Below are 12698 nucleotides of genomic sequence, written 5' to 3'. Positions count from 1 at the left end.
ACAACTAAGGGATGTCCTATATACACAACTATAGGGAGTCATACACAACTAAGGGGAGTAAGACACAACTAAGGGATGTCCACTATACACAACTAAGGGGAGTCAGACACAACTTCAGCAGTGTTAAAGGTTCATGACCAAACACATATACTGTATGTAGAATATCATACTTGGTGTTATAGGCTGTGAAGTATCAGTTGACACTTATGGTGGGATAGGAGGACTTGTGTTGCTGAAGGAGGTGGGCCACGATGTGTTGTGCTGAATGAGGTGGTTCTGAAGTATGGTGCTGCAGGATGATGATCGGTGTTGAATCAACCAATCACATGCCATCTTTCAGCTATTGGATTCACAAAAAGGACATTTTTAGCAATGACACTTATTGTGTATGATATTTTAATGCACAAAAAATATATCAAGTAGTGTACAGTACTATCATTTTAAGGCCACAAAACAATTTATAAAAAATATACAGTATAGTCTGGATTTACGCGGTTTAAACGTCTGGTCATTTACGCAGTGCCTTTCCAGAATGAAATGTTTTAATTACGCGGTAAATTTCATCATTTACGCTGGAAGCGGCGCGAGCAGGGTGCGCTCAAGGTCGCCCAGTCATCAAAACATTACCGAGTTCTTCACCCGTCACCCACCACAGCCGGTCCAAGTCAGTGATAGTGAGTTAATGGACTTTGAGGGATTTGACAAAGAGGCCCTGCAAGCCTCTGTGGTGGATAGTGATGCAATTGATACAGGTGAGGGCCAATAATCTGCTCTCTGCCTCGGAACCAACCCCCCATCCCCGTGTGCCCAGCCATGTTTTCTACTAACGTAAGTGTTAAAAACCTAATATTATTGATATTTCTCTTAAATATTAATTGTGTGTGCACACCACCATAAAATTAAGATGTTATTTTTACTACAACGTACGTATTGTGTCGGAAAAAGTGGAGTTTGGGAGTCGGCCCAGTCTGTATTTCAATTAATCCCATATGTTCTGTTATTTCGTTTACGCGTTTCTCGTTTTACGTGGACCTCCACGGGTTCAATTGACCGAGTTAATGCAGATTATACTGTATTTTAAAACACCAAGTACAAATGAAAATGGATTAAACTTACATTACTGCATAACTATTTTGTAGAGGCAAAAAATAAATCCAATAATTAGACCACATATTTTGTTATAAAACTTACTAAGAGAAAAGATGTTATACTTTTATGCATAAATAATGAGCACCAGTCAAGCACATTAACTTGTCACCTAATAAACTTGATAGAGGTTGATTTTGCAGTTCTGTGCAAGGCTAACCAGGGATGTGATTGGGTCTTGAAAAAAAAATCGAGTTGGGGAGGACCGGGGAAACACCTACCTGGGAAGTTTGTACCATATTTAACTTAATTTCTCACATTGTTACTCATTTTGTGAGCACCTAATATTTAAAATAAACAGTACCCAAACATTTATGTTTATTGCAACAATATTTTTCATGCATATAGTATTAATAGTTCCTTAATTTTTTTAGTTCTTATTAAACTTGAAGATAAACTAAAAGGTAAGCTTTTTTGCACTGTATTGTGTGAGAATTAAAAATTTAATTCAGTACTTACCAAAGTGATTTCTCTCTAATACACTTGCAACTGGGGTTTCAACAGCATAATACCTAAGTACTAAAATAAAAAAAATAAGCTTATTTCATAATATAAACAAACTACCAGTATTTAGTTTTCTTCCACATGTAATATTCACTAATTTGGTTTAGTTTTATTCTTAGTTTTAATTGCATCAGCTAGTTTTTTCAGGGAGAGAAAACGCTTGTTTCTGTTAAGCCTCTCTGCTCTTCCTTGATTTTTGAGCCATTTCCTCACACTCTGTTTTCTTTGATTTTAACTGTTTCTTTAAGAAAAATTTCCCCTTATTTTCTACCTGCTACAACCGCTTCTGCTTTAAAATGTTTCTATACCTACTGCTGGAGAGTCATGTTCCTACACATCATATGGTTCCCCCTCCTGGGGGGATACACACATGCTCTACAACCTTGACCTCCTGGGAGACACACACACACATGCCCTACAGCCCTGACCTCCTGGGACACACACACACACACACACATGCCCTACAGTCCTGACCTCCTGGGAGACACACACACACACACCTGCCTACAGCCCTGACCTCCTGGGACACACATGCCCCACAGTCCTGACCTCCTGGGGACACAAATATACATGCCCTACAGCCCCTGACCTCTGGGAGACACACACACACATGTCCCAGCCCTGACCTCCTGGGGACACACACCCTACAGCCCCTGACCTCCTGGGACACACACACACACATGCCCTACAGTCCTGACCTCCTGGGGGACACACACATGCCCTACAGCCCTGACCTGGGGGACCAAACATGCCTTACAGCCTTGACCTCCTGGGACACACACACATGCCCTACAGCCCTGACCTCCTGGGGGACATATACATGCCCTACATGGAGGGACACACACATGTCCTACAGTCCTGACCTCCTGGGAGACACAAATACACATGCCCTACAGCCCTGACCTCCTGGGACACACACACGTCTTACAACCCTGACCTCCTGGGACACACACACGTCCTACAGCCCTGACCTCCTGGGACACACACACACACGTCCTACAGTCCTGACCTCCTGGGACACACACAAATGCCCTACAGCCCTGACCCCCTGGGACAAACACACACACATGTTCTACAGTCCTGACCTCCTGGGGAACACAAACGCACCCTACTGATATGCCTATAAAACTATGAAATATGTCAGGGGTTATAGAATAAACTGTGATCATCAGAAAGTGTAAAATTATTATAGAAACTTAGTTATATTGAAAAATGCTCAGCTCCCCCCCCCCCGAGGGTGGATCAAGTGGATAGGGTGAAGGGTGCATATTACAATGCTTCTAATAGTGGCATTGAATGACATCATTGATCTTTGATCAATGAAATACTAATGAACCGAAGAATGGAATGCATAACAAGCAATACTCAGCCAATGAGAAATAGAGTATACGATGTAATGCTTGAACATATAGTGCAGCCACTATACTCAGTATACTGACTCATCGTCCTCGAGCAACAGACCCATTTATCCTAGAGGGTCAATTACTGTTATTGGCAAACATTTTTATCGTCATGGCCCCCCCTCCCCCCCAAAAAAACATTCTCAACGGATATATGCGATTCACTTGGGTCACCTGAAACGATGGGGAAAAAAACGGAAAACCAAAGAAATCACATCCCTGTAAATTCCAAGCCAGTGACAGCTGATCTATGTCCATGGTTGAGTTTATCACTGACCTTGGTTGTGATCCCAGCTGTGACTGTGTTGCAGGAGGAGATTTGGGGACAGTAATTGGATGCTGTCCATGTTCAATAAACCATGGTTTAAAATTTCTGGACAGCAGTAGCCTTGTGGAGAGCCTCCCTACGTAATCTTCTTATTTCCATCGCTGCTCTGACACCTGCCTCTCCTCTTGCTGTAAAATAATAATAATATACAGCATATATTTGCACTGTACATACCATACACTTTCCTGAGCTATTGCAATTATTAAAGAATGGGTTCACCATACTACCCAATATACTAAAATTTTACCTTTGACCTTCATAGTTAACCAGGTCTAACCATCGTAGTTTTAAACAACTTCCCCGAAGAACCCACAAGAAGGATTCACTCCTTCAAGCAATATAGTTTTAAACAGCCCAACCCCTTACCCTCTGTGCAGGGCCCCTTCACTGCCAGTTCATAGACCTCATCCATGACTGGTACAAGGACTACAAGCCTGACAACTAACAAAGTTTCCATGACGATCTGATAGATAGGACTTATACATACTACTTCACCAACAATGCTTCCCCCTAAAAAAGGAGAAAACGTGGTCAGCATAATGGGAACAGGCAACAGCAGTGCTATAATGACCCTGAGCTGAAAAAACTCAGGGCTAGTAAGGAGCAAAGTGGGCTCATGTGTCTAGCTATGACATGTTACCAGCTAGGACTCGGGGACTCCTTAATTCGAAGTCTATAGAGAGAAGTAATCTTATTAACTTTATGCTGGGCAAACAGCACGATGAGTGTGATGTTCCATATACTGATTGGGAGCTTGACGCCGCCCTCGCCAGGGGTAAGTCTACTTTCCCTGGAGAGGACGGAGTCACCTACAACATCGTTAGACTACTAAGGCGTGTGCCAGGCAATCCATTATTGGTATTGTACAATATGAGTAATGCCGAGGGCCAACTACCCACATCATGGACCAGCAGTATTGTTGTACCAATACAGAAACCAGGACAGCCTGATGCTTTTCGTCCCATATCACTAACCAGCTGCCTGTGTAAAACCTTTGAGAGGATGGTTCTTGGCAGACTCTTATATAGAATCAGAGAACACATGTCTCCTAACATAAATGGCTTCACCCATGGTAAAGGTGCACATAATTGCATCACCACAGTCCTAACTGTGCATGGTAATGAAAGGCACAGACACACCACATTTCTTGACCTAAAAACTGCATTTGATATTGCCAATAGGCAACTGATATTGTACGAACTAGCCAAAATGGATATAGGAGGTAGGCTGTTACACTGGATAAGTGGTTACCTAACCAACAGAAGGGCTGCTGCACTGCTTCAGGGTTACAAAAGTGAAGTTAAAGATATGCAACTTGGTACCCCTCAAGGTGGAGTACTTAGCCCCACTTTGTTCAATATTCTTATGAATGCATTATTAAATTTATTATTATTCTTATACATACTAAAACTCATCGTGAAATGCAAACCACCCTGAACCATGTAACGCAGCCTGTGAGAACTTTGGTCTTATTATCTCCACTGAGAAAACTAAGGTGTTCAACAAGCAAGCTGGTAACCGCTAATGCGGCCCCGCCAAGTTCAAGATAGGTAACAACACTATTGACTATGTTTCTTCTTTTAAATATCTTGGTGTTTCCGTCCCTTGTATCCTACCTGCCATACAACAGCTAACCCGCCAATGTACTGACAGACTGAGACCTCTTAGAAGTGTAGCGGGGTATGGCCCACACTATGGTGCTAATATTAGAATTGTTAAAACAATGTATACCTAGGCTATATAAGATCTTTGATAGATTACCACACACCACCCCTCGTCCTTCATGACGGGAAAGGCGTTGACAAGCTCGAGAAAATGCAAAATAAAGCCCTCAGAATTATCCTAGGATGTCCCATGAACACTAAAGTATTTAATATGAGGAAAGAACTAGGTATACCCATTGTTAAAGATAGAATAATTGAAGTCAACCTCATGATAGCCCTGAGGCTTCTGCATGGTGATCCTGATAACATTGTTTCCTTAAAATTGCTAGAATGTATGAGCCATGGGACTAGTGAGTCTAAATGGATCCAAACTACAGCTACACAGATGAAGATGTTTGGACTAGACCACCTGTACAAAGTTGAGACACAACAGCACTTCCTGCCACCCTGGCGGACAGTTCCCTTCGATATCACAATACCGACATATCCACCTAAAAATTAAATTATACAAAGTATTTATCTCCAACACACTGCCAAATTGAGAGCTCTTGAAAATACACACACTCTACAGACTGATAATAATATCACACAGACCATCTACACTGATGGATCTCTTAACACCGCCTGTGGGAGGGCTGGAAGTGCTATTGTTGTGACTCAACCTGACAGTAATATAATTGACACAGGAGTTAGAATTAACAACTGGGCATCCACTCTACAAACTGAATTAGTTGCCATACTCACATCTATTAAATTCATTGAAACCACTGTCACTGACAGTCTCATCATCACTGACTCTTTATCCTCACTACTTGCCCTTGACACCCTCGACTCAAGTTGTCACACTCTTGTCTCTGAAGCCAGACACAAACATGCATGCCTTGTTGACCGGGGTGTCAGGGTCAAACTGTTGTGGATCCCCTCTCACATAGGCCTCAAAGAACATACAGAGTTGATGCCCTCGCCAAACAAACACACCGTTGAATACAATTTGGGTCTGTCAAAAAGAACCCTTAAAACTGTAATTAGGAAAGAACTTATTGATGAGTTTGACGCAAGTAGACTAGTACAAACAGGCACTAGTCGATCCATAGTTTGCCATGATGAGATGTATCAGGTGAAACATGTACATGGAGCAAGTAACAAGATCACTAGATTACAAGATGTTGTTACCGCTAGATTAAGGTTAGGATATAAGTACCTCTGGCAGTATGTTCCTCAAGCAGATGTAAACAAGATTAAATGTAAAGTGTGTGGCCATACATATGGCCACACACTTGAACACTACGTCCTCGACTGTGTGAAGATAGAACCTTTTAGGGACAGGTCCAAGCACACTGTGTGTGAAATGGCACAACGCTTCATCTCTAATAGCAAGATAGCAGATAGATCAAGATTGTATCCACATTTTTGCACTAAGTAACTACATCAGCTCTCGTGTACAGAACCAAAAACAATGTGCTTGAATACTTCTCACGTAAATGTGAATAAACAGTGTGTGAGGCCAGACATACTGCCTCACACGCCTGTACTCATGCATTTGTGAATAAGTTACCCTTTATGTATAGAACAAAACAAATAATGTAATTTAAATACTGTGTAACATTCAGTGCCATAATATCCTGACAACGGGGGTTAATTATTATGACCCGTTGTAAACTCTACTCTGTAATCCTTTTGCGCTACCTATCACAGGATGAGTGTGGGGTGCACAATAAAGTAGCCGCTGTAAGCGGCAAAATCAAACCCTTCACTGATGCCATTATGGGTCATCCTACGCATATGGTTGATATGCCAGATGTGCAACTGTTTATAAACGTTGGTGCGAACACAGGAGTCTGGTGACGATATGACAGCTAGAAAGTTGAGTAAATTATCTTAAATGTGCTTACAGTGGTTTATTAATAAAGAAATTAAAAGTTTGGTGACAATGTCTTCCATGGGATTTTGACTATCAAATTTATGATTTCTAGTCCAGAAACTCGCCAAATTATGCTTTTCGGAAGAACTCGCTTACTAAACAGCTAAAAAGTTGAGAAAAAAATGATCTTCAGTGTGCTCACATGATTAGCAACAGCATTGGTAAGATGAAGCATCTCCAACAGCTAAATGGTCAAGCCCTTGCTGGTACTGTAGACAAGTCACAAGTCTATTGAAAACTTCATAATATAGCTAGTGAGAAAAAATGGACTGATGGTTGAAAAAACATAATTAAGTCACTTTTAAGTGACTACGTACCAGTACAGTACTATAATTATGTACCCTGCCAACCAATATCTCTAGAAAGGGGGTAAAGAATTACAATTATCTGAGGCTGGTTTCACAGAGATGTCATGACACGACGGCATCAGTCATGCACAACTTGTCAACCTCCTACATCCAGTGACTCCAAATAAACAGCTTAATAAACCTTTTACCAATGTCTATACGTATTTCAGAAAATCTTACACACAAAAAAATGAATCTTGCAAAACTATTAACAAACTCACTCAAAATTTACTCGAGTCAACAGTGCAATCCTACCTCATACACCACAACTAATATACCAGGGGTAAAAATTCACATACGCCCAGCTGCCCGAGGCGACCAAAATAACAGAAGGGTGAGCAGACCTTAGAAATTTACTGGTTTTTAATCGCCCAGCAAACGACAAGCATGTCAGACTGGCAATGTCTAGGAGCTATCCAGTAGTTTTGAAAAAAAAAAAATATTTATAGCAGTCTATTTTACCATAAGGATGTGCTTAGTGCCCAGTTTATATAAAACATTGCAAGAACAGGTTGAGATACATTCAAGAGCTAGTGCATGCCCAGTACCTCCCAACAGTGCGTAACAAAGACGTGACCAACCGCTCAAGTGCAGATCAGTGGTGAAGAGGATACAAGAAAAAGATAGAAAAAGAAGGTTGGATTGCCCGGACTGTATAACCTGAGACGACACACCACCCACAATCATTCCAATAACTAGTAATAAAAATAAAACGGGTATTTAGCTGGAGAAATAAACTTTTGACTTTAATTATTATTATTACTATTATTAATTTACGCTTGGAGCATTTCTATTTAATGCTAACTTTCCTCTTTCATCACGTGGGTAACATCCGGTGTAAATAATTGCCACATTACACCAGACGAATATCGTTACCACAAGTTAAAATCAATTTATAATTTAGATTCAAATAATTCAATATAACAGAATTTATATGATGTTTATTATAATATAAATCAATAATATGATCAACTATTAAATAAGCAGGAACACATTTTTTTAGTAAAATGGTGACCTCCAGCAGTTTTCATCGATCCCACTACTGGGCTCGAGCGAGCGGAGACCATGATTCAGTAAGTTTCCTGACTTCCAAGGAGTGTGAATATTCACCTCCACCATATAACACAAATAACGAGTTTGTGGCAGTGGCTGGCTATACTGTGACAAACATAAGATCTCCAGTGCACAAGTTTCCTCATGTCACTGTTTACAGAAAAGAAACCTGTTGCGTTTGTGACACGAGTGGAGACCTTCAGTGCATGTCATAGGCTCCACAGGTGAGGCTTAGAACGCACGCACCACAACTCGCATCTCAGATCTGGTGTCTGATATTACGTCACTAAAACCGTGCTTCACTAACTACGAAAACGTACTATACCGGTACATAATTCTTGTATTAGCTCAAACACAACAAAAATACATACACGATTAAAAACCTCCACTCGGATTATGTCCCGATACTATTATGAAGGAATAGCAATATGCCACAAATGTTTTTTTTTTAATTTCACTCCACGTACGGGTGGCGCCAACCTTAGCAACTGGTGCATATTAATGGATTTGAAAGTGACAGCAGCACCAGTCTCCCCAACAGAAAATGCTATATAATTATACTACCACATCGGGTTTACAAGGCAGGTTAAGTATGTCCCAGAAAATACCAACAAGTGCAATTCCAGTTATCACTTCTTAATTGGGAAGATCTTGTGTCGAAACTATAGACTTTCCATATCATTAAAGTGTCGTTGTTTCGCGTGCTTGAACATAAAAACTGGCACTCACAAATTTGGCTGCATTAGTCAGGCCCGTGCCTGTCGTTCCAGACTGTGTGGACATGAGTGACCAAACGACAAAACGCCCGTATCATCATTGGGTATGACTTTGCTTGGGAGATTGGTATCCCTGCATCCCCTGAGCAACGCTCTTGTGCATTATGCAGAAGACCCGACAGCCGCACCCTTATCCACTACCTCCTAAGATGTCCCCACACACAACGCTTCCGTGACGCCTGCTGGACCACCACTCCACGACCCCCTGACGGAGACACGATGATCCTCCCCATACTGGCCAGACATTTTGTAAATAATATTGATTATGTGTTAAAGGAATATCCTTCCCTTTTTAATATTGATACTGTATATACTTGTCACACTTGCCAGATGCTTCTGGTGTCATTGTACAGGGGTACCTAGTGACAGCACTAGGATCCCGCTTCCTCTATCAAGGAATAAACAATTGAAATTGAAAACGACAAAACGCCAATCTAATGAACACAATGGCCCAAAATATATACTGTCAAGCCTATTTACATCAATTTATAATGTTTATTACACAATTTCGCCATTTTGATAATATATTATTCACAGGCACTTCTAAAGTATCTGCAGTAATTTGAAGAAAAAAGTCTATGACCTTCAGCAATCCTGTTTTGAAATTTTAATAACGCCCTTGGACAACCAGCTCACGAAAATGTGTTGACAATGACGCCAAACATCGATTATTTAAATAAATGTACAAGCTAGAGAGAAGTAGGTTATATTGGTTTTGTATACACAAAACCCCCTTATTTATGATTTTAAAGTTAATAAAATACTACAATGACCTGAGGGTAGAAACGGAGGGCGAGCGAGGGCGTAACCCTATCCTGAGAGAGCGAGTTGTGGGAAGTTGATATGTCCCGTTCCGACCACTAAACATGATTTGTCTGGTGGGGTGGTCGTCAGGGGGCTCATATTTGGTCACTATGGAAGATGCGCGTGTGTGTGTTTTGTATCTTGGCCTACCAGTATACATTTGCAATAATACGGTACAGTACTATGATACATGTGAATGGGCGGATTACTCTCCCGATTCCCGGAGTTCAGTCCTGGTCATTTTTGATGATAATAGACTAAATATTTTTACTTTCAATTATATTTTATCTTAAAATTTTCATACGTAACCATTACATTATGTGTTCCAACAGTAAGCAGCTTGATGATGGGGAGAACAAACGAATCTTCGGGAAATGTAACAACCCTAATGGCCATGGACATAATTATAAAGGTGAGACATTCGACATCATAACTACAACTACATATACCACATTCCACATGAGATTTTGTATATAGCTTTGCCCTTTATAGAACGAAGTCCAATATATTTTAAGTTTCTCATATAATAACATTACAGTATAGAGGTCTCGATAGCTATATAAATTACAGTGTAGTGTCGTTGAGATGCAACGATACAGTATTATCTAACTGTGTGGTGATTTTTTTGTATCATTCAACTTCAAACGTCACAAAGACAGGTGGTTAATTACAGTGGAGGTGACGGTGCGTGGACCAGTGAATGCTGTGACTGGGATGGTCATGAATGTGGTTGATTTGAAAGGTATCATCAACTCAGTGGTGATGGATGTGATGGACCACAAACACTTGGACTATGATGTTCCAGTCTTCAGGTAATGTCTGGATAAAAACATATGTAGAGTTATAGAATAGTTACAGTGAACTTTGAGTAGATACAAGTACTGTGCCATGAAGGTGGGGGTACACACGATAAACCAGCACATAAGAACACTTGAATGTCAGCAACCTCCTGCAGTCTATGATATCCTGTACTTTTTTCAGGGATTCAAATTTGGTGAGCACTACGGAGAATGTTGCTGTTGTGATATTTGAGGGCATTAAGAACCATTTGCCTGACCATGTGGATCTACATGAAATCAAAGTCCACGAGACTGAGAAAAATATTGTGGTCTTCCGGGGAGACTATGAATAACTGGCCCTCAAGATAGAACTTTGGAGTCGTCTTTGTCTTGATAATTATACTGTACTGTATTCACAAATACTTAAGTAAATTAATGTATGGTGTCAACTGTGTATTTTATCCCCTACCAAAGCAATTAAACTTAACCTTTACAGAGATGAACCAGCTTGGAGACAACAGTTCTCATATGTTTTAATTGTTGATGAATAGTGTAGTAACGAACATGAATACGCGCTTAACGACTTAAGTTAATAAAGTGCAGTAATAAAGACTGTTACCCACGCTCAGGGCAGGGCCAAAGTGGGCCACGGCTGAGACTGTGCTCAAATCTGTCAACACTGACCGCCTGTAGGGTAGATTTGTGGTGCCCAGACTAATACTTTCGTTCTGCACAAAATCACGCTCTGCCATTAAAGATCAAGGCTGTGCGGACACAGTGAAGCTAGTTCACCCCAGTTGCTCAGCTTTCAGCAGTAGTAGCGTCAACACTACGTGTCAATGAGTGAGTTTCATGCCGAATAATGAAAACGGATTTGAGTTCTACCACACAGTGAACGACCGTGTAGAGGAGACGTCCACTACAATACCCCTACAACCGCTTCAGAATATTAAGTTCTGTATTGTGGCATATTCCAATAAAAATTCTTTCGTTTTTTTAATTAGTTTAACTTCGATGTCCATTAATAAATATTACTAGTATAAATAATACAAAGTTTTTATCTAAAATCGTTAGATAGCTACAGGTTTGAATTATTCAGTAATACTCCATAACTGGTGGTTGTTCTCAACACTATTTTGTACATTATTGTCACTTCAGAAAATTCGAACAGGAACGAAAATACTCCAAGCTACTTTTTTTTTTAACTTTGCATTCAATATTTCTTAATTAAGTAAAATTATGGTTTCGGTCAGGCATAAATTTGGAAGTAGTCAGAATCACTCAATAACTGTACACATAAAATCCAACGGAAAAATACAATTTCAACCTAACCAACTTAACGTAAACTTTAAATCCTACAATTAGCAGCGTGACTGAAACGGCAATAATATCCTTACATTATTACCCTCAACAAATTTAATAATTCTCGTAATACAATTCAAAATGTAAAATAAAAGCCATTACCTTTAGCTGAAGTGACGACTTAACCATCCAATTCGCTGTCGTCACTTATCCACTGGAATGATCACTCCCAGCCTTATATTCTCTACTTTCAAAATTCTCTTCATCTCATTCACCGATTCTCCCCCTTATTATAACTTCTCATTCACCGATATTCGTCCACTTCTGTTATAACTTTTTCAAATTATAATTAAAAAAAAACCTTTTAGAGGACATCTTTGTCACGCCGCCATTATTTAAATACCGGCACTCACGTCTCACTTAATCTTCACCATAGGTTAGATCGGTCACGTTTGTCATGCACTGTTAGCAATTACTGGGCAGTGCCAAAGGATCTTATACCATTTAGAGTTCTTGTTACGTGGCGCCTTGGTCCAGTCTCCACATCTTCGTGTTGGTCTCGGGAGCTTCGTGGAGCTGCACTTTAAACTCGATGTTGTCACAACAATGGCGGAGTCTTTCAAGGTTCGTTATGACAAGCGACAGGAAAATAAAAAATATATATTTTATTTAGT

At 40.3% G+C, this 12698-nt stretch overlaps 1 protein-coding gene and 1 long non-coding RNA gene across 2 annotated transcripts; one reads left to right on the top strand and one right to left on the bottom strand.

Annotated features, from left to right (window-relative positions):
• Window positions 1-19: 19 nt before the first annotated feature.
• LOC121879744 lies at window positions 20-12698 on the bottom strand. Its single transcript, XR_006091408.1, has 3 exons — window positions 12187-12698; window positions 3328-3506; window positions 20-340 (listed from the first exon to the last, which is right to left on the bottom strand). It is a non-coding gene; the product is annotated as an uncharacterized LOC121879744 (long non-coding RNA).
• Window positions 8377-11171, top strand: LOC121879743 (6-pyruvoyl tetrahydrobiopterin synthase-like). The gene is made up of 4 exons (XM_042386511.1): window positions 8377-8587; window positions 10276-10355; window positions 10617-10755; window positions 10925-11171. Exons 1-4 carry the CDS (start codon window positions 8508-8510, stop codon window positions 11073-11075), a joined length of 450 nt encoding a protein of 149 aa, XP_042242445.1. The 5' UTR covers window positions 8377-8507; the 3' UTR covers window positions 11076-11171.

Source organism: Homarus americanus, unplaced genomic scaffold, assembly GCF_018991925.1.
Source record: "Homarus americanus isolate GMGI-L3 unplaced genomic scaffold, GMGI_Hamer_2.0 scaffold42643, whole genome shotgun sequence".
Classification (NCBI taxonomy): Eukaryota; Metazoa; Arthropoda; class Malacostraca; order Decapoda; family Nephropidae; genus Homarus; species Homarus americanus.
Note: the sequence above shows the minus strand (reverse complement) of the source record. Positions and strands in the feature narration are given on the sequence as shown.